Here is a 22,035-nt window from a genome sequence, read left to right as displayed (position 1 = left end):
GGCAGAATTTTACAAAAAATATGCAGACCTGGTGGGTCCCCTGCTGGTGCGAACTTTCAATGAGGCGTGGGAGGGGGGGGCTTTGCCCCCGACGATGTCGCGGGCACTGATCTCTTTGATCCTAAAACGGGATAAGGACCCCTTGCAGTGCGGATCATATAGGCCTATTTCACTCCTTAACGTAGACGCTAAGTTGCTGGCGAAGATCCTGGCTACCAGGATAGAGGATTGTGTGCCAGAGGTAATTCATGAAGATCAGACAGGGTTTGTCAAGGGGCGGCAGCTCAACACGAATGTGCGGAGACTGCTCAATGTTATCATGATGCCGGCAGTGGAGGGGGAGGCGGAGATAGTGGTGGCGCTGGATGCAGAGAAGGCGTTTGATAGAGTTGAGTGGGGGTACCTATGGGAGGTGCTGGAGAGGTTTGGATTTGGGGAGGGATTCATCAAATGGGTGAGGCTGCTTTACGCGGCGCCGATGGCGAGTGTAGTCACAAATGGAAGGAGATCGGAGTATTTTAGGCTTTATCGTGGGACCAGGCAGGGGTGTCCCCTGTCCCCCCTGCTCTTTGCACTGGCGATTGAACCGCTGGCCATGGCGTTGAGGGAGTCAGGGAAGTGGAGGGTTCTGGTGCGGGGGGGGGGGGGGAGGAGCACCGGGTATCGCTGTATGCAGACGACCTGCTGTTATATGTGGCGGACCCAGAGGGGGGAATGCCGGGGGTGATGGAACTGTTAGCGGAATTTGGGGGCTTCTCGGGCTATAAGCTGAACTTAGGAAAGAGCGAGGTATTTGTAGTGCACCCGGGAGATCAGGAGGAGGGAATTGGGAGGCTCCCCTTCAGGAGGGCAGTGAAGAGTTTCAGGTACCTGGGGGTGCAGGTGGCCAGGAGTTGGGGGGCTCTTCATAAGCTTAACTTCACCAGACTAGTGGAACAGATGGAGGAGGAATTTAAAAGGTGGGACATGGTGCCGCTATCGCTGGCGGGCAGAGTGCAATCCGTCAAAATGACGGTTCTCCCGAGGTTCTTGTTCCTCTTCCAGTGCTTGCCCATCTTTATCCCTAGGGCCTTTTTTAAAAGGGTGACCAGCAGCATCATGGGATTTGTTTGGGCGCATGGCACCCCGAGGGTGAAGAGGGTCTTCTTGGAGCGGAGTAGGGATGGGGGGGGGGCTGGCGTTGCCCAACCTCTCGGGGTATTACTGGGCGGCCAACGTGTCGATGGTGCGTAAGTGGGTGATGGAGGGGGCAGCATGGAAACGGATGGAGAGAGCGTCCTGTGGGGATACAAGCCTGGGGGCCCTGGTAACGGCGCCGTGGCCGCTCCCTCCCACGAGGTATACCACGAGTCCGGTGGTGGCGGCTACCCTCAAGATTTGGGGGCAGTGGAGGCGACATAGGGGAGAAGTGGGGGGCTCGATGGAGGCTCCGTTAAGGGGGAACCATAGGTTTGTCCCGGGGAACATTGATGGGGGATTTCGGGGATGGTATAGAGCGGGCATTAGACAGCTGAAGGACCTGTTTATCGACGGAAGGTTTGCGAGCCTGGGGGAGTTGGAAGAGAAATTTGGGCTCCCGCCGGGAAACATGTTTAGATATCTGCAGGTAAAGGCATTTGCTAGACGGCAGGTGGAGGGATTCCCTGCGCTCCCCGCGAAGGGGGTGAGTGACAGGGTGCTCTCGGGGGTCTGGGTCGGGGAGGGGAAGATATCCGATATCTACAAGCTTATGCAGGAGAAGGAAGAGGCGTCAGTAGAGGAGCTGAAAACGAAGTGGGAGGGGGAACTGGGGGAACAGATCGAAGACGGGACATGGGCTGATGCCCTGGAGAGGGTAAATTCTTCCTCCTCGTGTGCGCGGCTTAGCCTCATCTAATTCAAGGTGCTGCATAGGGCCCACATGACTGGGACGAGGATGAATAGGTTCTTTGGGGGTGAAGATAGGTGTGCCAGGTGCTCGGGGAGTCCAGCGAACCATGCCCATATGTTCTGGGCATGCCCGGCATTGGAGGAGTTCTGGAAGGGGGTGGCGAGGACGGTGTCAAGGGTGGTGGGATCCAGGGTCAAGCCAGGATGGGGACTCGCGATCTTTGGGGTTGGGGTAGAGCCGGGAGTGCAGGAGGCGAAAGAGGCCGGTGTGCTGGCCTTTGCGTCCCTAGTAGCCCGGCGAAGGATTTTGCTACAGTGGAAGGACGCGAGGCCCCCAAGCGTGGAGACCTGGATCAATGACATGGCGGGCTTTATTAAGCTTGAGAAGGTTAAATTCGCCCTGAGAGGATCGGTGCAAGGGTTCTTTAAACGGTGGCAACCTTTCCTCGACTTTCTGGCTCAACGATAGGGTACTGGGACAGTAGCAGCAGCAACCCGGGGGGGGGGGGGGGGTTGATTATGTTAGCTTATTTTATTTAAATTTGATTTATCTAATTTTAATTTATGGTTAAGTTCTCTTGTTTGGGGGGGGGGGGGGGGGGGGTGGGGGAATGTGATACATGTGATGTTACGGTATGGGGGGAATTGTGGGTGTTATGGGGCTGTTAGTTGCATATTACTGCTTTTTGCTATACTTTTTGTTATATTTTCTGCAAAAAATTCCAATAAAAAAATTAAAAAAAAAAAAAGTAATACTAAATTACAGCAGCCAGTTTGCCCCTCAGTAATACTAAATTACAGCAGCCAGTTTTCCCCTCAGCAATAGTAACTTACTGTAGCCATTTTCCCCCAAGTAATACTAAATTATTGCAGCTACCATCCTACTTTATAATCCTAGTGTACCTGGAAATGATTGGATTCTGTACTTTGCTGAATTCCAAACACAGGAACCTGCCACCTGGTTTCAGAACACGATAGGCCTCTTGCAACACCTGGTAAGAAGGAGGAAACAGGCAGTCAGGGTTTCTTACATGGACATTTTCTTGCATTGTTAAAAGTTGAACAGAGGAGGTTTTAGAGGAAATGTGTCACAACAGACAAGTTGCAGTAAAACCCATTTTCTAAATCAAAGGCATGTTCAAATGATGGAAATAAACTTATTGGTTTCATTAAAAAAATACACTTTCAGGCAGCACGGTGGTGCAGTGGCTACCACTGCTACCTCACGGCACCAAGCACCCAGGTACGATCCCGGACCCAGGACATGGTCAGTGTGGAGTTAGCACATTCTCCCCGTGTCTATGTGGGTCTCACCCCCACAGCCCAAAAAGATGTGCAGGCTAGGTGGACTGGCCATGCTAAACTGACCCTTAATTGGGAAAAAAGGAATTGGATACTCTAAATTTATTTTTAAAAATACACTTTTCAACCTCTGAACCTCAAAGTGCACGCCGTAATGTTGGTGGTGGGATGGAGGGAGGAAAAATAGCAGTCAGCAACATCTTCATTAGAATTAATCACAAGTGATTTACAGATTATGCACTGCATCTACTCACATGATCAACATGAGTAACATTTCTAATTCCAAAGGCAATTGTATAAACATCAAACTTGTCATCGTCAAACGGCAGCTCTTCTGCATTTCCCACCACCCAGGACAGGCCTACAGGGAACAACCAGAGAACAAGTGTGAGCACACAGTATCCGTAGAAACTTAACAGGACATATTCCTTTGGACCATTACCCCACATCAATTCTGTGCAGAAAGGAGAAATAAAGACATAATTTACAATCTGACTGTTATTTGGTGCTGGAGTGTGCAATTGTGAATATTAGAGAACAGCATTAAGTTTGTGACGCTCAATCTAGGCTCACGGGAAGAATATCAATTTAGCAGAAAGACTGAGGAACAGTTCAAAGTCCAACATGAATTTGCACCTTTAGGAACAAGTGGAGGCCAGAATCTTTGGGGGCATGGGGAAAGAAAAATATTTAAAAGAAAGCATTTACAGGGCAGCATGGTGGTGCAGTGTTTAGTACTGGGACTATGGCGCTGAGGACCCAGGTTTGAATCCCGGCCTTGGGTCACTGTTTTGTAGACTTTGCACATTCTCCCCATGTCTGCGTGGGTTTCGCCCCCACAACCCAAAGATGTGCAGGGTAGGTAGATTGGCCATGCTAAATTGTCCCTTAATTGGAATCAAATGAATTGGGTACTCTAAATGTACATTAGATTTTTATTTATTTATTTTTAAAAATCACTTCTCAGCCTTTTGGCTAAGATCAAGTGTAGTATCTGCTCAGCCTTTTGACTAAGATTTGGTATGTCTCTCTTGTGGGGACCATGAATTGAATTTAATTTGAATTTGAATTTGAATTGGTTTTTGGAGCAGGCAAGGAGCTGAATTAGGGGTTCGGCCCTGTCCACAGAGCGCTGGCTTTGTAACTCAGAAAAAGTCATTTTTTTAAATGAAAGCATTTATTACTAATCACATTGCATCAGTTGACTTTCTCACTTCATCACACAAGGAATTTGTACAATGGAATGTGGATTCAACCCAATACAAACTGTGATCCAAGCACCTCTTCAGCCATTACAACTTGCATTTATATGGTACCTTTAATGGAGAATATCCAAATATATTTCACACAATTAGAAATAGACAGGTGCTTAGCTAAGCTTGGCCCACAAGGAAGATCTAAAGGGACAAAGATAGCGTGGCTTAAACAGGGAATTCAGTTCTAAAGCCATAGCGAGAGGTGCAGCCACCATTGCAGAGGTAAAGGGAGAGAGGAGCCAACATCGGAGCAATGGAGGTGAATGGTGGGAGACGGCACAGAGATTGGATTTGTTTATTGTTACATGTACCGAGGTACATAGAACATAGAACGATACAGCGCAGTACAGGCCCTTCGGCCCTCAATGTTGCACCGACATGGAAAAAAAACTAAAGGCCATCTAACCTACACTATGCCCTTATCATCCATATGCTTATCCAATAAACTGTACAGTGAAAAGTATTTTTCTCGAGCAGCTCAACAGATCATTAAGTACATGGGAAGAAAAGGGAATAAAAGAAAATACATAATAGGGCAACACAAGGTATACAATGTAACTACATAAGCACCGGCATCGGATGAAGCCTACAGGGTGTAGTGTTAATGAGATCAGTCCGTAAGAGGGTCATTTAAGAGTCTGCAACAGCGGGGAAGAAGCTGTTTTTGAGTCTGTTCTTGAGTGTTGACTTCTGGATCTCCTGCCTGATGGAAGAAGTTGGAAGAGTGAGTAAGCCGGGTGGAAGGGGTCTTTGATTATGCTGCCCGCTTTCCCCAGGCAGCGGGAGGTGTAGATGGAGTCAATGGATGGGAGGCAGGTTTGTGTGATGGACTGGGCAGTGTTCACAACTCTCTGAAGTTTCTTGCCTGGGCCGAGCAGTTGCCATACCAGGCTGTGATGCAGCCAGATAGGATGCTTTCTATGGTGCATCTGTAAAAGTTGCTGAGGGTTAATGTGGACATGCCAAATTTCCTCAAGTTTCCCGAGGAAGTATAGGCGCTGTTGTGCTTTCTTGGTGGTAGCGTCGATGTGGGTGGAGCAGGACAGATAATTTTTGGAGATGTGCACCCCTAGGAATTTGAAACTGCTAACCATCTCCACCTCGGCCCCGTTGATGCTGACAAGAGGTGCGTACAGTACTTTGCTTTCTGAAATCAATGACCAGCTCTTTAGTTTTGCTGGCATTGAGGGAGAGATTGTTGGCGCTGTACCACTCCACTAGGTTCTCTTTCGCCCACCTGTATTCTGACTCGAGTTATTCGAGATCCAGTCCACTATGGTCGTATCGTCAGCAAACTTGTAGATGGAGTTGGAACCAAATTTTGCCATGCAGTCGTGTGTGTACAGAGAGTAGAGTAGGGGGCGAAGTACGCAGCCTTGCAGGGTCCCGGTATTGAGGACTATTGTGGAGGAGGTGTTGTTGTTCATTCTTACTGATTGTGGTCTGTTGGTCAGAAAATCGAGGATCCAGTGGCAGAGTGAGGAGCCAAGTCCTCGGTTTTGGAGTTTTGATATGAGCTTGGCTGGGATTATGGTGTTGGAAGGCGGAGCTGTAATCAATAAATAGGATTCTGATGTAGGAGTCCTTGTTGTCGAGATGGTCTAGGGATGAGTGTAGGGTCAGGGAAATGGCATCTGCTGTGGACCGGTTGCAACGGTATGCGAATTGCAGTGGATCAAGGCGTTCTGGAGCCGGGAGGTGATGCGCTTCATGATCAACCTCTCAAAGCACTTCATTACGGCTGAAGTCAGGGCCACCGGACGGTAGTCATCGAGCATGTTGCCTGGTTCCTCTTTGGCACCAGTATGATGGTGGTCTTCTTGAAACAGGTGGGGTCCTTGGGAGTGGAGTAGGGACAGGTTAAAGATGTCCGCGAACACCTCTGCCAGCTGGTCCGCGCAAGCTCGGTGCACGACCAGGGATTCCATCCAGGCCCGTCGCCTTCCAAGGGTTCACTTTCAGGAAGGCCGATCTGACTTCGGAAGCTGTGATAGTGGGTATGGGTGAGTTATGGGTTGCTGGGGCACTTGACAGTGGATTAGACAATAAGACATAGGAGTGGAAGTAAGGCCATTCGGCCCATCGAGTCCACTCCGCCATTCAATCATGGCTGATGGGCATTTCAACTCCACCTACCAGCATTCTCCCCGTAGCCCTTAATTCCTCGCGACATCAAGAATTTATCTATCTCTGCCTTGAAGCCATTTAGCGTCCTGGCCTCCACTGCACTCTGCGGCAATGAATTCCACAGGCCCACCACTCTCTGGCTGAAGAAATGTCTCCGCATTTCTGTTCTGAATTTACCCCCTCTAATTCTAAGGCTGTGCCCACGGGTCCTCGTCTCCTCGCCTAACGGAAACAGTTTCTTTGCGTCCACCCTTTCTAAGCCATGTTATCTTGTAAGTTTCTACATGGCTTAGAAAGGGTGGACGCAAAGAAACTGTTTCCGTTGGATTGTTGGTTACCTGCTCGAATCAAGCATAGAATGCATTGAGTTTATCGGGGAGGGGTGCGCTGCTGCCGGAGATACTGCTTGGCTTCGCTTTGTAGCCCGTTATGTTGTTTAGGGAATGATGAGGCCATGGAGGAATTTAAAAAACAGAATGTGAAATTAAATTTGTAAGCACTGGCGGATGGAACCCAGTGTAGGCCACAAGTGATTTTTTTTTTTGCTATATGAAAATTGGTAGTTTCCTTAAAAAGGCTTTTAGATTTATGCTTGATATGGACGTATTTGTGGGCTGTGGGCTAAGAGGAGGGAAAAGGACTAATTTGGCAAGGTGGCAAATGGCCTCCTCCTGTGTTGTATCATTCCAAGGTGTTTGTTGAGCAGAACTTCACCTGTACCTTTTGACACAGGAACAAAATGACAAATCTGAAATACAACACAAACACAGTAGACACTCTTCAAGCTGGGGACAAACCGGAGGTCAGCTTTTATATTTTTTATAAATTTTGTGGACCCAATTCATTTTTCCAATTAAGGGGCAATTTAGCATGGCAAATTCATCGAACCTGCACAATTGCGCCACCCCTGCTGTCCCCAGAGGTCAACTTTTATTAGAGATTGGCTCAGGTAGCCATTTTACTGTCTTTATTTAGACAAATAACTGTATGACTAGTTTTTGAAGATGCTATTTTCATGCCAAATGTTTAATTTTCCATCAAAATGTGACAAAACTTTGCCAAAAATTGTCAAATCTCAGAAGACTGCTTCAAATTGCAACGGCCATTTTTGCAGCTGTCTTGTACTCCAGGATAGAATGCAAAGAAAATTCTCAGTCTCCTACTCCAGCCTATTCTGTTCTAAGATTCCTGTCATGCACTGCCACTTGGGACTTCCAGTTTCAGATTTAACAAGAAATCTCTTTGAGGCTTCAAAAGAACTGCTGAACAGACTGAAAAAGCAGAATCCTCAACGATTATCAGTTTAATCTTAACCTTTCAATCACTTTTCAAATACACCAGCAACAGCAGAGCTGTTTGTGGAGGTCCCCAGTCACTTTACACATCACATCCAACATGGAGGAAAATATTGTCTAAGGAGCACCTACCTTCAGTATAGTTCAATTGCTCTGCCTTTTGCTTCCCAACTTTTAACATTTCCTTATTGATGTCACAGATGACTGCCTTTGATCCCAAATCAGAATCAGACTTATTCTGCTGTTCATAAAAGTCACTGATTTGTTGCCATGATGGGCTCTGGCAAGATTTGATCGCTTGTCGACTCTGTCTTTCGTGTTGCAATCTCAAATAATCCATAAACCTGAAGGCTATATCCCCTGCAGAAATTCAGAACAATTTTAGTTATTTCACATTATTTTAACTGTAGCTGTAAAGAACAATCCCAACCATGGAAAGAACCACACCAACCAAGAAAGTACTTGTTTCAAACACCAGCTTGTGCATAGAATCCCTACAGTGCAGCAGGCCATTCAGCCTATCAAGTTTGTACCTTCTAAAGACCACCCTACTTAGGCCCAATCCCTCACCCTATTCCTGCAACCCCACCCTAAGAGACAATTTAGCATAACCAATCCACCTAACCTGCACATCTTTGGACTGTGGGAGGAATCCGGAGCACCCGGAGGAAACCCAGAACAGGGAGAATGTGCAAACTCCACACAGACAGTCACCAAAAGTCGGAATTGAACCTTTCAAAGCAGTTGAGGATGTTGGTCAAGCAAGAATATTCAAATCTGGATCAATCCTGACTGCTTTTAACCAAGTTAATCAATTCCAGCATTTTACATGGGACACAAGGTTGTCCACTGGCAGGAATAGAAAAGCACAACATTATTGAAATGGAGATCCTTTTGTGAGTGAATCTAGAATGAGGGGAGGCAGTTTCAAAATAAGGGGTTTCCCCATTTAAGATGGAGATAAGATGGAATTTCTTGTTGCAGAGGGATGTTAGTCTCAAGAATTCTCTACCCAATCATGAGGATTCTAGGGGAATTTGGCCGGTTTTCGTGTGTAAGCTAAATATGGGGAAAAGTGAGATGTTTGTGTTCCAGGCGAGGGGACAGGAGAGGCAATTGGGGAGCTGCTGTTTAGATTAGTAAGGGGAAGCTTTAGATACCCAGGCATTCAAGTGGCGCGGGAATGGGACTGGCTACATAAATTAAATATGGCCCGACTAGTAGACCAAATGAAGGACGATTTTCAAAGGTGGGACGCGCTTCTGTTGTCGCTGGCTGGGGCGGTGCAGACGGTGAAGATGACGGTCCTCCCGAGATTCCTGTTTGTATTTCAGTGTCTCCCCATCTTTATTCCGCGGTCCTTTTTTAAACAGGTCAGCAAAGTGATCACTGGCTTTGTTTGGGCGGGCAAGACCCCACGAGTAAGGAAAGTAATGTTTGAGTGGAGTCGGGGAGAGGGCGGGCTGGCGCTGCCAAATTTTAGTAACTATTACTGGGCAGAGAATATAGCCATGATCAGGAAGTGGGTGGTGGGGGAGGGGTCGGCATGGGAGCGTATGGAGGTGGCTTCATGCAAAGGCACCAGTCTGTGGGCGTTGGTAACTGCACCTCTGGTGGCCCTGAGAGTCTTGGGGCAATGGAGGAGACATGTGGGAGCAGAGGGAGCATTGGTCTGGTCCCCAATCTGTAATAATCACCGGTTTGCCCCGGGAAATATGAATAGGGGGTTCCGGATATGGTGGAGCGCAGGTATCGAGAGGATGGGGGATATGTTTATAGAGGGGAGCTTTCAGAGTATGAGGGAGCTGGAGGAGAAGATTGGGTTGGCGAGGGGAAACAAATTCAGGTATCTGCAGGTGCGGGACTTCCTACGTAAACAGGTGTCAACCTTCCCGCTCCTACCGCTAAGGTGGATTCAGGACAGGGTAGTTTCCAGAGGGTAGGTCGGAGAAGGGAGCGTCTCTGACATTTACAAGGAACTTATGGGGTCAGAGGAGACGCAGACCAAGGAACTGAAGCGCAAGTGGGAGGAGGAGCTGGGAGGACAGATGGAGGATGGTCTGTGGGAGGACAGACGGAGGATGGTCTGTGGGCGGATGCGTTGAGTAGAGTCAACTGTGCCATGGTCAGCCTGATACAATTCAAGTTCGTTCATCGGGCTCACGTGACAGTGGCCCGGATGAGCAGATTTTTTGGGGTGGAAGACAGGTGTGCAAAATGTGCAGGAGGACCAGCGAACCATGTCCACATGTTCTGGACATGTCCAAAGCTTAGGGGATTTTGGCAGGGGTTTGCAGATGTCATGTCCACGGTGTTAGAAACAAGGGTGGCACTGAGTGCAGAGGTGGCGATTTTCGGAGTGTCGGAAGACCCGGGAATTCAGGAGGAGAAAGAGGCAGACGTTCTGGCCTTTGCTTCCCTGGTAGCCCGGAGACGGATATTATTAGCCTGGAGGGACTCAAGCCCCCCACCCCCCCCCCCCCCCCCCCCCCCCCCCCCCCCCCCCCCCCCCCCCCCCCGTCAGAGACCTGGCTATTGGATATGGCTAGCTTTCTCTGTTTGGAGAAAATCAAGTTCGCCTTGAGAGGGTCAATGTTAGGGTTCGCCCAGAGGTGGCAACTGTTCGTCAACTTCTTCGTGGAAAATTAATCATCAGCAGAAGGGAGGGGTTAGTTTAGCTTAGAGTAGGGGGTTAATAAAGGTGGGACCTGTAAGGAAGGGAGACGACTTTTGCACTATGTTTATGGTTTCATGTACATTGTATATTTTGTTGTTGTTACATTCCAAAAATACCTCAATGAAATGTTCATTAAAAAAAAAGAATTCTCTACCCCAAAGAGCAGTGCAGGATGGGTCATTAAACATATTCAAGGCTGAGTTTGACATGTTATTAATATACAAGCGAGTCAAGGGTTATGGGGTATCATGTGAGAGTACCTTTCAGAAATGGGTGTTTATCAAATAGCTGCAATGATGTCAGAGTGTGGGTGGAGCTGGACTGTCTGATTTTACTTCCATTTGTGAGCTGGCAGCTACAGTGTGTGTTTGGTTTCGTTTTCAGAGTTGGAGCTGCATCCAGCCAAACAAGGTGTAAATTGAATCTCTCTCTCTACATGAAAAGAATGTCTTCAGATCACTTGCTAATTTAAAGGTGATAACTGCTCTCAGTAGAGAATTGTATTCTGCTGTCTTTGTTAAAGAGGGTATTTGTCTTATGGATGTTGCTCAGAAATATTAAGGGTTGCTTATAGAGTACTGTATTCTTTGGGGAGAGTATTTGAGTTGATAGCTGCTAAGATGTTTACTGTGTGTTTATAAAATGTTAACTGGATTCATATAATAAACATTGTTTTGTTTTAAAAGTTTAGATCTCTGTTGCATCACACCTGTAGAGTGGGCCCTTGTGCTCCCCATACCCAAAATCTATTCAAAGTTGTGGGTCAGGTGAACTCCATGATACACTTTGGGGTTCTCTAAACCCTGGCCCGTAATAGGGGGCAGGCAGGAAAATGGAGTTCAGGCCACAATCAGGTCAGCTATGATCTAACTGAATGGTGTAGACGGTTCAAATACTCTATTCATGCTTTTATTTCTTATATTCTGTGTACAAATTTCACTTTCTTTTATTGATAAGGCTCTTCAGTGCCATATTTAATGGCAAGGTAAAATCACTCCTCGGGACAGAGAGATGATCTCAACCCGGTCAACTAGTGCAGAAAAAGTGACCCGTTCTACCTTGCTTATAATATCAAAAACGCAAGAGTATTTGAAGTCAGGCAAAGGGGGAGGAGCAATCAGGAACATAAGGTTCACAGCGTTTTCTTATATCCAGAGCAGCAGTAGAGCATAGGAATAGATCTGAGTAATTATTGTACCTGTCCCTCCAGCCACATCAAGCAGTTTTGTTCCTGGCAGTGGGTTCATCATACGAATAAGAGCATCTTTCCACAATCTGTGGATGCCAAGGCTCATCGCGTCGTTCATTATATCATAGTTTTTGGCAACATTTTTAAAAACTCTGTAAACTATAATTAAAAACAGTTATAAATTATTCTACAATAAACATCATATGCATACGTTCGAGTCCCATGAGGACTGAAAGGAAAACTTACATTTAGGGAAATGTTACAAACTGCTTCAAGCTCAAAGACAATCACACACTACTATTCTGTTTTCTGTACCACAGGGAATTTTACATCCTCATGGCCAATATCCCTTTAATACCATTGGTTTTAATTTTGCAAGTAAGCTTAGTACATGGTACTGTGTCAAATTCCTTTTGAAAGTCCACATTTACATCAACTGCACAATCTCATCAACTTTCTTAGTTATTTCAGCAACAAACTCAATTGTGTTAGTCAGACATGATCTGCCTTTAACCACACTGTGTTGGCTGTTTCTTAACCCATGTTTGTTCAAGTGACAATTATATTTCGTAGTATTGTCTCCAGAAGGTTCCCTTCCATCAATGTTAGGCTAACTTGCCTTTCGTTATCTGTTTCAACTGTCTCCCCCATTGAACAATAGTGTAACATTTGCTATCCTCCAGTCCCCTGCTGCCAGAATTGAATGATTGCAGACAGAAATTCCAGTTTATTTCTATGTTCAGTATCCAAAGATGCCTCCTATTCATCCAGGGTGATTTTTTTTTTTCTACTTTTGAGCGCTGCCATTTTTTAAACTGGTCTCGATCACTTTATCTTATCCAATTCTTTTACCACCACCTCCTTTATTGTAACAGTGGCATCTTTTTCAGTGAAGAAAGATGCAAAGTACTCATACAGTATGTCAGCCATACTCTGTTTTATGCATGGGCTCACCCCACAACCCAAATATGTGATGTGCAGGGTAGGTGGATTGGCCACGCTAAACTGGCCCTTAATTAGAAAAAAAAGAATTGGGCACTTTAACTTGATTTCTTAAAAAAACATACTTGGGCAGCACGGTGGCCTAGTGGTTAGCACAACCGCCTCACGGCGCTGAGGTCCCAGGTTCGATCCCGGCTCTGGGTCACTGTCTGTGTGGAGTTTGCACATTCTCCCCGTGTCTGCGTGGGTTTCGCCCCACAACCCAAAAATGTGCAGAGTAGGTGGATTGGCCACGCTAAATTGCCCCTTAATTGGAAAAAATAATTGGGTAATCTAAATTTATAAAACAAAAAAAAACATACTCTGTTTTATTAAGGGGCAATTTAGTGTGGCCAATCCACCTACTCTGCACATCTTTGAGTTGTGGGTAGAGACCTACACAGACATGGGGAGAATGTGTAAACTCCACACGGACAGTGACCCGGGCTGGGATCGAACCCGGATTCTCAGTGCCGTGAAGCAGCAGTGCTAACCACTGCGCCGCTCATGTCAGCCATACTCGCTCCACAAGATTTCCCTTTTTTTGGTGCATAATTTTCCCTGCCATTCCTTTTGACTATCCTTTTACTCATGTTTGCTAAATAATGTAATATTCGCAAAGTTTTTTCTCAGACATTTGCTTTGTCAATTATTTCTTTTCAGCTTCCCTGCATTCAGATCTACAATGAATAGTAAAAGGTAAAAGAGTAGCGAGGGGCAGATTGGGGCTGATTAGGGTGACATTTTTAAATGAATACTTTGCATCTGTCTTTAATAAAGAAGAATTTGCTGCCAAGATCAGTGTCTAAGGGGTGGCAGCTGAGACCCACAAATTGAAAAAGAGGTTGATAAGTCACCAGGACTGGATCAGAAGCTCCTGAGGATACGGAGAGAAGCAAGGCTGAAAGTTGTAGAGGCACTGGCCATAATCTTCCAAACCTTCTTCAAAGCAAGACTGGTGGCAGAAGACTGGTGAATTGCAAATGTTGTTCCCTTGTTCAGAAAAAGGTTGCAAGAATAAGCCAGATTTTCAGCAACAGCTGAAGGAAATGACAGGTGATCCCTTCTCCTCGAAGTCTGAAAACCACCACTCGAATGCCATCCACTCCTGCGGCTTTTCAATTCTTTGTGTTTTTTTTTATGTTTTATTCTCCATTTTCACATTTTCCTCCAAAATTCACCCCCCACCCCCAAACAGTAAACGATAACAAATACAAAGTCAATCCCCTTAACAATAACAACGATCCCATCCTCCCACCACCCCACCTGTCAATATATGCATCCAAAGAAACAAACCCTCCCACGGTGGAATCAAAAAACAAAAGAGAAAAAGAGAAGGGAGTCCGGGACCGCCCATGGTCACCCTAGAGTCCACTCGTCCCCCCCCCCCCCCCCCCCCCCCCCGCCCGCCCATGGTCACCCTAGAATTCCCCCCCCCCCCCAACTCCCCATACTCAACGCCGTCCAACCTCTGAAAGAGTACCGTATGTGATACCCAAGATTTGTAAACCCTCCCCTCCAACTCCTCCCGCCCACTGCCTCTTGTAAAACTCCTCCCCCCAACCTCGGTTCCTTCCCCCCAACTTTGCACCCCGGCTAGACCACTCTGATCCTGTTCTGCCAGGCTCCGATGGCTGCAGCCCCTCCACCCACCTCACTCCCGTTCACTGACCGGTTTAAACCGGCCAGCAAGGAGGACACCGCCCGGGTCCCTTTCCCCCTTGCCCGGCCGTAGGAAAACCCAGAAATCCACACATACCCCGCAAATCCACCTACACCCCAAAGAGCCCTCACTTCTAGTGCAAGTCCCATCACTTCCCTTGTCCAAATATATACATTGGCTCCTTTAGCCCATACACCGGCACGCAGTGAAACAAAAAAGAGACAAAGAAGAAGAAAATACAGTCATGAGGTTACATCGGCACATGGCCATCTCTCAATTTCCCAGTTCTGCCACAGTCCTTCTGCCTTCGCAAACTTCTCCGCTGCTTCCGCCGTCCCAAAATAAATGTCCTTGAGCTTATAAGTCACCTTCAGCTTCGCTGGATATACAATGCCGCACTGCACCGTGCTGATGTACAGGGCCCTCTTCACCCGGTTGAAAGCAGCCTGCCTCCTCGCCAGCTCCGCTGTAAAGTCCTGGTATACACGTATACCAGCTCCAGCCCACTGCACCACCCGCTTCTGCTTGGCCCAGCACAGGACCTTCTCCTTCACACAGTACCTACGGAAGCACAAGGTCACAACTCTTGGCGGCTCCCCCGCCTTTGGTACAGGCCTCCCCAACCGATGAGCCCGATCCAGCTCGTATCGGGAGGGATCCTCCCCCTCCCCCAATAGCTTCGCCAGCATAGCAGCAAAATACTCCGTCAGCCTCGGCCCTTCAACTCCTTCGGGCAGCCCCACAATCCTCAGATTCTGTCACCTGGACCTGTTTTCCAGGTCTTCCAATTTTCTTCGCAGATCCTTGTTCACCTCCATCGCCTTGCGCATCTCCTTCCCCATCGAGGTAAGTTGATCACCGTGCTGCGCCACCGTGTCCTCCACTACCTTCAGCGCCTCTCCTTGCACCCGCACCTCTGCCACTGCACTCGCTACCGCCTTCGTCACCGGGGTAATCGCCTCCTCCACCAGCACACTCAAAACCTCCCTCATCTCCTTCCTCATCGCCTCCAGGTGTTTTGTAAACTGACTTTCGAATTCTGCAGCCATTACCTTAGTTATTTCTTCAGCCTTCAGCAATGCGGCCTCCCCGGTGTTCCAGCCTCCTTTTTTCCTGGTGACCCCGTGGTGACCTCTCCTCTCCCCGACGGGCCCTCAGCTGTTCTTTTGACGGCCGTTTTCTTACTAACCCTTGACATCTTCTTCTGCTGTGCCCCCTCTGCGCCTCCTCCGTGTCTTTGACGCCTTCGTGGACCTTGGGACCGGGCTTAAAGCCCCGAAAATGCCATTCCTGATCGGGAGCCCTCCGTCAATTCTTTGTGTTTGATGGCAGCTTTGACTTCGTCCATGCTTGGCGGGAGTCCAACATCATCTGATGGGGAGTTGGGGGATTTACTCAAAACACATCCTCATCTATGATTGTATCACAGTTTAGGAGTTCACTCCATCCAAGGCTGATGGACCCTTTGTCCCTCAAGAGGGTTTGATCCTTACTCTGCACCGGTTTGAGGCCTATGGTATTGGGTCCATACATTGCTTTGGTGGCACTGAAGACCACCCGGGTATCATGCTGGTCAGCGAGGAGTTGCAGCTCCTTAGTTTCCTAGTCCACCATCGGTTTTTAATTTCCCTAGCTCTCCTCTTTGTCTTGCTGGTTATGTTGTTTTGCCAGACATGAAGAGCTTTCCTTTTTTTGTTGATGTGGTTCGGATGGTGTGGTTATTCTCATTGAACCAGTCTTGGTGTGGTCGTCCTCAATGAACCAATCCTGGTGTTTCCTGGTCTTGTAGCTAATGGTTTCTTCACAGCTTGAAATGATAGTGGTCTTCCAGTTCTTTCCAGTTTCCCTCCACTCCGTTAGAATGGACACCAAGGAGATTTTGGAGAAGACTGTTGGATGTTCACTGGCATGCTAGGCTCTTTAGGCTACTCTACATTGATTTTTTTGCTGAGCTGTTTCTTCATCTTCTGGGAGAGTTTGATGGACATAGAGGAGCAGAAGAGCCGGTGGTCTGTCCAGCAGTCATCTGCACTGGTCATTTGCACTTGGCAATGAGGGCATACTTTTGATCTCGGGATCAGATAATCATGAATCGATCATGTGCCAGTGCTTTGAACGCGAATGTCTCCAGGAAGCTGCAAATGTCTTTTTGGCAGAACAGCGCGTTACTGTTGAAAGGCTGGTGTTCCACACCTTAGGTGAACAGGAGAATCCTGTTGGAGTTGCAATTCCCAACTCCTTCCTTTCCGATGGTTCCTTTCCAGATTTGGGAGTTATTTCCAACTCTGGCGTTGTGAGTGCTGGTTTCCTCTATGTAGATGCCTGGTGCAGGATATCTTTTGACACAGGTATGTTTTTGCACATCATGAGAACCTCTAGAGGGTAGATCCAGTTCCAGTGGCAAGAGAATCTCGATGACTAGGAATCTCCTGACTTCTGTACCCTTCGTCCGCCATCGCAGCTGTTGATACCATACAGGTATCTTCAGCCTGATCCACTATTGATGGACATGTTTCAGTTTGCGCTTTGTCGGATTCTTCCCCTCTGACCTTATTACAGTGGTTTGCACTGCTGCCTCACAGTGCCAGGGACCCGGGTTCAATTCCAACCTCAGTGCCTGTGTGGAATTTGCACATTCTCCCCATGTCTGCGTGGGTTTCCTCCCAAAGTCCAAAGATATACAGGTTAGGTGTGTTGGACATGTTAAATTGCCCCAAGTGTCCAAATGTTGGATGGGGTTACAGGGATAGAGTAGGGGGAGTGGGCCTCAGTAGGGTGCTCTTTCAAAAGGGTTGGTGTACACCCCAGGGGCTGAATGGCCTCCTGCACTGTAGAGATTCTTTGACTGCATTGCTCTCGGGATCAATGGAATGTTCAAGCCTCCACCACGGCATGGCGACAATCAGAGGAAAGGTGCTCAGAGGTAACTAGGACATAGATGAAGGTTTCTGCAAATGAGTTGAGGCAGGGGCAAAGTCAGATGATAATACCCTGGTAGAAATAGGTTGCCTTAGTGATGGAGCAGATGGTGGTCAGAAACACATCACAGGGTGAGACATGACACCAGTTGCAAAACGCTCAGATAGTTGCCAAGGAGACAGAAGAAGTCAGTTGTTAAGGACAGGAATTCGGGACTTCCGGTGGTGGCTGTGAAGGGGTAAGTCGCACATTTGGTGGCTCCCGCTCTGGTCGACCTTTTGGACCTTTCCCCCGTTTTTCTACCGAACTTGAATTGTAAAACGGATGTTAGTGGCAATTGTTTACTGAATTCCCACTTAGGTGCATGGAGAGAAGGACTAGAAGTGTTCGTAAGGGCAGAAACAAAAAGATAGAGAAGGCTTGGGCTGTAGCTGCAAAAGAAGACACCATGGCAGAGGTTCGGACCTCTGGCTTGTCGACCCAGCTGTCTATGGAGCAGCTGATGCAAGTCATTCAGGAAGGCTTTGCTATGCAGAAGCAGGACTGCTTGGACCCGATAAGAGTCGATTGAGCGGTTGGAGCATAGATTGGATGTCCAGGATCAGGCGATCCAGAAGGTGGAGAAGGCGCGGGCTGAGCAGGAGGAACATCAAACTGCAGTGGAGCTGGAGGTGGGAATGCTGAGGGACCATCAAAAGCAGCAGAAGCTCCTGGAGAAGGTGGAGGACATAGAAAATAGGTCCCATCGGCAGAGCCTAAGAATCGTCGGGCTCCCAGAGGGGTTCGAAGGAACAGACACTGGGGCATACATCGCAGACATGTTTGTGAAGCTGCTGGGGGATGGGGCATTCTCCCAGCCCTGGGAGGTGGATAGGGCTCACAGAGCACTCACCAGGAGGAGAGCAGGCTTTAACCAGATCAGGTCGATCTATTTTAACAAAAAGGTGAAGTTTGGACTGTTATACCCAGCCCGTCTCTGGGTCACACATGAGAATCAGCACTTCTACTTCGAGTCGCCCGAGGACGCGTTGGACTTTGCGAAAAAGAAAGGGCTGGTGATGGATTTTTACGAACTTTTGAACTTAGCTGCAACGTTCATGTTTTTGCTTTTTCTTTTTGTTTCTGTTTTTGAAAAAAGTTTCTCGTTTTGTGTTTCATGGAAGATGTTTGTGATGCCATTTGCATTGATTTGGAACCAGCGGTAGAGCTGAATTAAGGTTTTTATTTGCACTGTTGGGGGATGGAGGTGTGCTTGTTTTGATCTTGGTGTTTTTCTGTTGGGTAATTGTGTGGGGATTGTTCACCAGCCCTTTCTTTTTCGCAAAATCCAATGCCCCCCCCCCCAAACGATGTCACAGGCAACAATTTCGCTGATTCTTAAGCGGGACAAGAACCCGGAGCTGTGTGGGTCCTACAGGCCCGTTGAATGTAGATGGAGCACAGGGTTTTGCTCTATGCGGATGACCTGCTTCTGTACGTTTCGGACCCAATTGAGGGGACGGAAGAAATCATGAGGACTCTTAGGGGAATTTGGCCAGTTTTTGGGGGGTATAAGCTTAATGTGGGAAAGAGTGAGATGTTTGTGGTTCAGGCGAGGGGACAGGAGAGGCAACTGGGAGAGCTGCCATTTAGGTTAGTAAAGGGAAGCTTTAGGTACCTAGGCATCCAAGTGGTGCGGGAATGGGACCGGCTGCATAAATTGAATCTGGCCCAGCTGGTGAACCAAATGAAGGACCATTTTCAGGGATGGGATGCATTTCCGTTGTCTCTGGCCAGGAGGGTGCAAATGGTGAAGATGACGGCCCTCCCGAGATTCCTATTTGTATTTCAGTGTCTCCCCATCTTTATTCCGCTGTGGGCGGCTAATATGGCCAGGATCAGGAAGCAGGTGGTGGTGGTGGGTGTGCGTGTGTGTGTGTCGGCATGGGTGCATAGGGAGGCGGCTTCATGTAAGGGCACCAGTTTGGGGGCATTGGTAACTGCGCCTCTGCTGTTCCCGCCAGCACGGTACTCCACCAGTCCAGAAGTGGTGGCGGCCCAGAGAGTTTGGGGCCAGAGGAGGTGGCATGTGGGAGCATCGGTCTGGGCCCCAATCTGTGATAATCGTCGGTTTGCCCCAGGGAATATGGAGGGGGCATTCCGGATATGGCGGAGAGCGGGGATTGAGAGGATGGGGGATATGTTCATAGAGGGGAGCTTTCCGAGTATGAGGGCGTGGGAGGAAAAGTTTGGATTGGCGAGGGGAAACAAATTCAGGTATCTGCAGGTGCAGGACTTCCTTCGTAAACAAGTGTCAACCTTCCCACTCCTACCGCTAAGGCGGATTCAGGACAGGGTAGTTTCCAGAGGGTGGGAGGAGAAGGGAGCATCTCGGACATTTGCGAGGAGCTTATGGGGTTGGAGGAGATGCAGAGGAGCTGAAGCGCAAGTGGGAGGAGGAGCTGGGAAGTGAGATAGAGGATGGTCTATGGGCAGACGTGTTGAGTGGAGTCAATGCGTCTGCAACATGTACCAGGCTCAGCCTGAACAATTTAAGGTTGTTCACCAGGCTCACATGACATTGGCCCGGATGAGCAGATTCTTTGGGGTGGAGGACAGGTGTGCAAAATGTGCAGGAGGACCAGCGAACCATGTCCACATTTTTGGACATGTCCAAAGCTTAGGGGATTTTGGCTGGGGTAAGCGGACGTTATGTCCACGGTGTTAAAAACAAAGGTTGCGCTGAGTCCAGAGGTGGCGATTTTCTGTGTGTCAGAAGACCCGGAAATCCAGGAGGAGAAAGAGGCAGATGTTCTGGCCTTTGCTCCCCTGGTAGCCCAGAGACGGATACTATTAGCATGGAGGACTCAAAGCCCCCAAAGTCAGAGACCTGGCTATCGGACATGGCTAGCTTTCTGTTTGGAGAAAATAAAGTTCACCTTGGGAGGGTCACTGTTAGGGTTCACCCGGAGGTGGCAACTGTTCGTCGACTTCTTTGTGAGAAATTAATCGTCAGCAGACTTCGGGGAGGGGAGGGGGAAAGAGTATTTTAGATTAAAGTAGGGGGTCAATAAGGGTGGGACCTGTATGAGAGGCAAATGGCTTTTGCACTATGTTTATGGTTTCATGTATATTGTTTATTGTTGTTGTTCCTATATTGAAAATACCTCAATAAAATGTTTATTTTAAAAAAAGGATAAGAATTCAGAGCAGGGACCAAGGACAGTGGTTTAAATTTTCCCACCATTTAAAACTAAGCAAACCTCCTAATGCACTACAGGACATCAGATAAGCAGCGTGACAATTTAGCAACAGTGGAGTCATCAAGAGGCCTGGTGAGAAGGTAGAGCTGAATGTTGTGCTTTCAGATGCCAAATGAAAATCCACCACTTCCTCCACAAGTAATCAAAAAGTGCAAGGCTCAATCTGAACAGGAAAAGGAAAAACAGATCATAGAACAGGCATCATGGTCGCACACATGGCTAGCACTGTGGCTTCACAGTGCCACAGTCCCAGGTTCGATTCCCCACTGGGTCAGTGTCTGTGCGTAACCTGCACATTCACCCAGTGTCTGCATGGGTTTCCTCTGGGTGCTCCGGTTTCCTCCCACAGTCCAAAGATGTGAAAGGTTAGGTGGATTGGCCATGATAAATTGCCCTTAGTGTCCAAGAAAAAAAGTTAGGAGGGGTTAGTAGGTTATGGGGATAGGGTGGAAGTGAGGGCTTAAATGGGTCGGTGCAGACTCGTTGGGCCCAATGGCCTCCTTCTGCACTATGTTCTGTGTACAGGACTTAATGTGCTCTTCACCAACCTTCAGGCACTGAGGTCAATTGCATAAACCTGGCTACCACCAACTTTAGCAGACCCTCACCCCATATCAGCCCGTTGGAGCTTGGGACCATCCCGGTTTCTATGGTTCAGTGTTCACAATTATTAAACCCGTCAGGTAACATCACAGGCTCAGCAAGCTGCCGCCCAAACCCCAGCAAGCTGCCGCCCAAACCCCAGCACCGCCCGAGCGCTCCCTGGGCCGTGACACTCGCACCTTTCTCTGCCTTCTCCGACTCGGGCACGCTCTCGAAGCCGAAATGAGTATGTTTTTCCTCGGCACTGCCGGAATGAACTCGGACAGAAATGCAGACTGCAAATTTCCGCCTGCAAGTGAAGAGCCCGCTCCAGGGACCAGCTCCAAACGACCTTAGTGACCGACAGACAGCCATCTTTCTACTGACCCGCCAGTCTTCTGGTTTCCGCTTCCGGAGCAACCCGTCTGAGTCACATGAGAGAGCTGGGATTGGTTGTTCTTACCTAGCATTGCTCTTGTCTAATATACCTCAGTATTAAGTTACTTTAGGCTTTATAGCTTAAAGCACAGGCCAGATTGTGAACCCATTTACACATTTGGAGCTGTGCTTACTTTTTTAATTAGTGAGTGAAATACAGCAACATGTATAAACCAAAATTACTATGAGTGTTAGGTTCAAAAGAAATATAGTCTTTCTCAGAACTGCCCCTTTTAATTTATCCCTTAATTAGTTTCAGTTCTTCTAATTAGTTGATTGGCCCTATAAAACATCAAAAGAAATACCTGGCAGGCTAAAAATGGAAAATGCTATAATTACTTGCCACCTCTGGCAGCAAAAGTTTCTCCTGAGAAAAACAGAATTAACATATTAGGTCAACAGCCTTTGAAAGGTCGTAACCTAATTTTTTTTCCAATTCGGGGACAATTTTAAGCTGTGAGGTAGCAGTGCTGACCACTGCACCTCTGTGCTGGT

The 22,035-nt window shown here is 47.9% G+C and overlaps 1 protein-coding gene and 1 pseudogene across 1 annotated transcript in view; one reads left to right on the top strand and one right to left on the bottom strand.

Annotated features, from left to right (window-relative positions):
- The window catches only part of coq5 (coenzyme Q5, methyltransferase), a 46,335-nt gene extending 24,839 nt beyond the window's left edge, over positions 1–21,496 (bottom strand). The window contains exons 1-5 of the mRNA XM_038791770.1: positions 21,303–21,496; positions 11,725–11,874; positions 7,982–8,209; positions 3,426–3,532; positions 2,773–2,861 (exon numbers count right to left, since the gene is read on the bottom strand). Coding sequence (XP_038647698.1) covers positions 2,773–2,861; positions 3,426–3,532; positions 7,982–8,209; positions 11,725–11,874; positions 21,303–21,477 — 749 coding nt within the window. The 5' untranslated portion in view covers positions 21,478–21,496. The remainder of the gene's footprint in view (positions 1–2,772; positions 2,862–3,425; positions 3,533–7,981; positions 8,210–11,724; positions 11,875–21,302) is intronic.
- LOC119978886 lies at positions 4,127–4,336 on the top strand (annotated as a pseudogene).
- Positions 21,497–22,035: the final 539 nt, after the last annotated feature.

Source organism: Scyliorhinus canicula, chromosome 1 (genome assembly GCF_902713615.1).
Source record: "Scyliorhinus canicula chromosome 1, sScyCan1.1, whole genome shotgun sequence".
NCBI lineage: Eukaryota > Metazoa > Chordata > Chondrichthyes > Carcharhiniformes > Scyliorhinidae > Scyliorhinus > Scyliorhinus canicula.
Note: the sequence above shows the minus strand (reverse complement) of the source record. Positions and strands in the feature narration are given on the sequence as shown.